The sequence below is a fragment of the Wasmannia auropunctata genome, unplaced genomic scaffold (assembly GCF_000956235.1).
Source record: "Wasmannia auropunctata unplaced genomic scaffold, wasmannia.A_1.0 LD318723.1, whole genome shotgun sequence".
Classification (NCBI taxonomy): domain Eukaryota; kingdom Metazoa; phylum Arthropoda; class Insecta; order Hymenoptera; family Formicidae; genus Wasmannia; species Wasmannia auropunctata.
Genome location: NW_012044167.1, coordinates 1 through 371, shown reverse-complemented (window position 1 = coordinate 371; position 371 = coordinate 1). Strand labels below are relative to the sequence as shown.

Sequence of the window (371 nt, the reverse complement as noted above, 5' to 3'; positions counted from 1 at the left end):
GGGGGGATCGCCAGCTTTGGTAGCGGTACCATGTGCTTCAACATAATCCAAACAAGATGTCGGTATTCCGCATTCATTGTAAAATTCTGTTAGTAAAGTACTTTGCATAAACGACGATGGATATGTTATTCCTTCTTCTTTATAACCATCACTGTTTAATTTAATATGCGGACATATAGCATAAATCCTCTTCGCATTCTTCGCCTTTTGAAGGTATATCACTGACACCGTTTCACCACGCGAATAACCATTTGCAGCTACATCAAAAGGTCTGCAATAACCGGTGGGTGACAAAACGCCTAAGAGATACGAAATATACATATGCAAAAATATGTGTGGAAAGTTATTCAAGATGAGCTTACACACAGAAA

The 371-nt window shown here is 38.8% G+C and overlaps 1 protein-coding gene across 1 annotated transcript; it reads right to left on the bottom strand.

Moving 5' to 3' along the window:
• Window positions 1–3: 3 nt before the first annotated feature.
• Window positions 4–337, bottom strand: LOC105460610 (fatty acid synthase-like; the record flags this gene model as incomplete). The annotated part of the gene is made up of 1 exon (XM_011707098.1): window positions 4–337. A coding segment is annotated over exon 1 (318 nt), but the record flags the coding sequence as incomplete, so codon positions are not given.
• Between the last annotated feature and the right edge of the window lie 34 nt (window positions 338–371).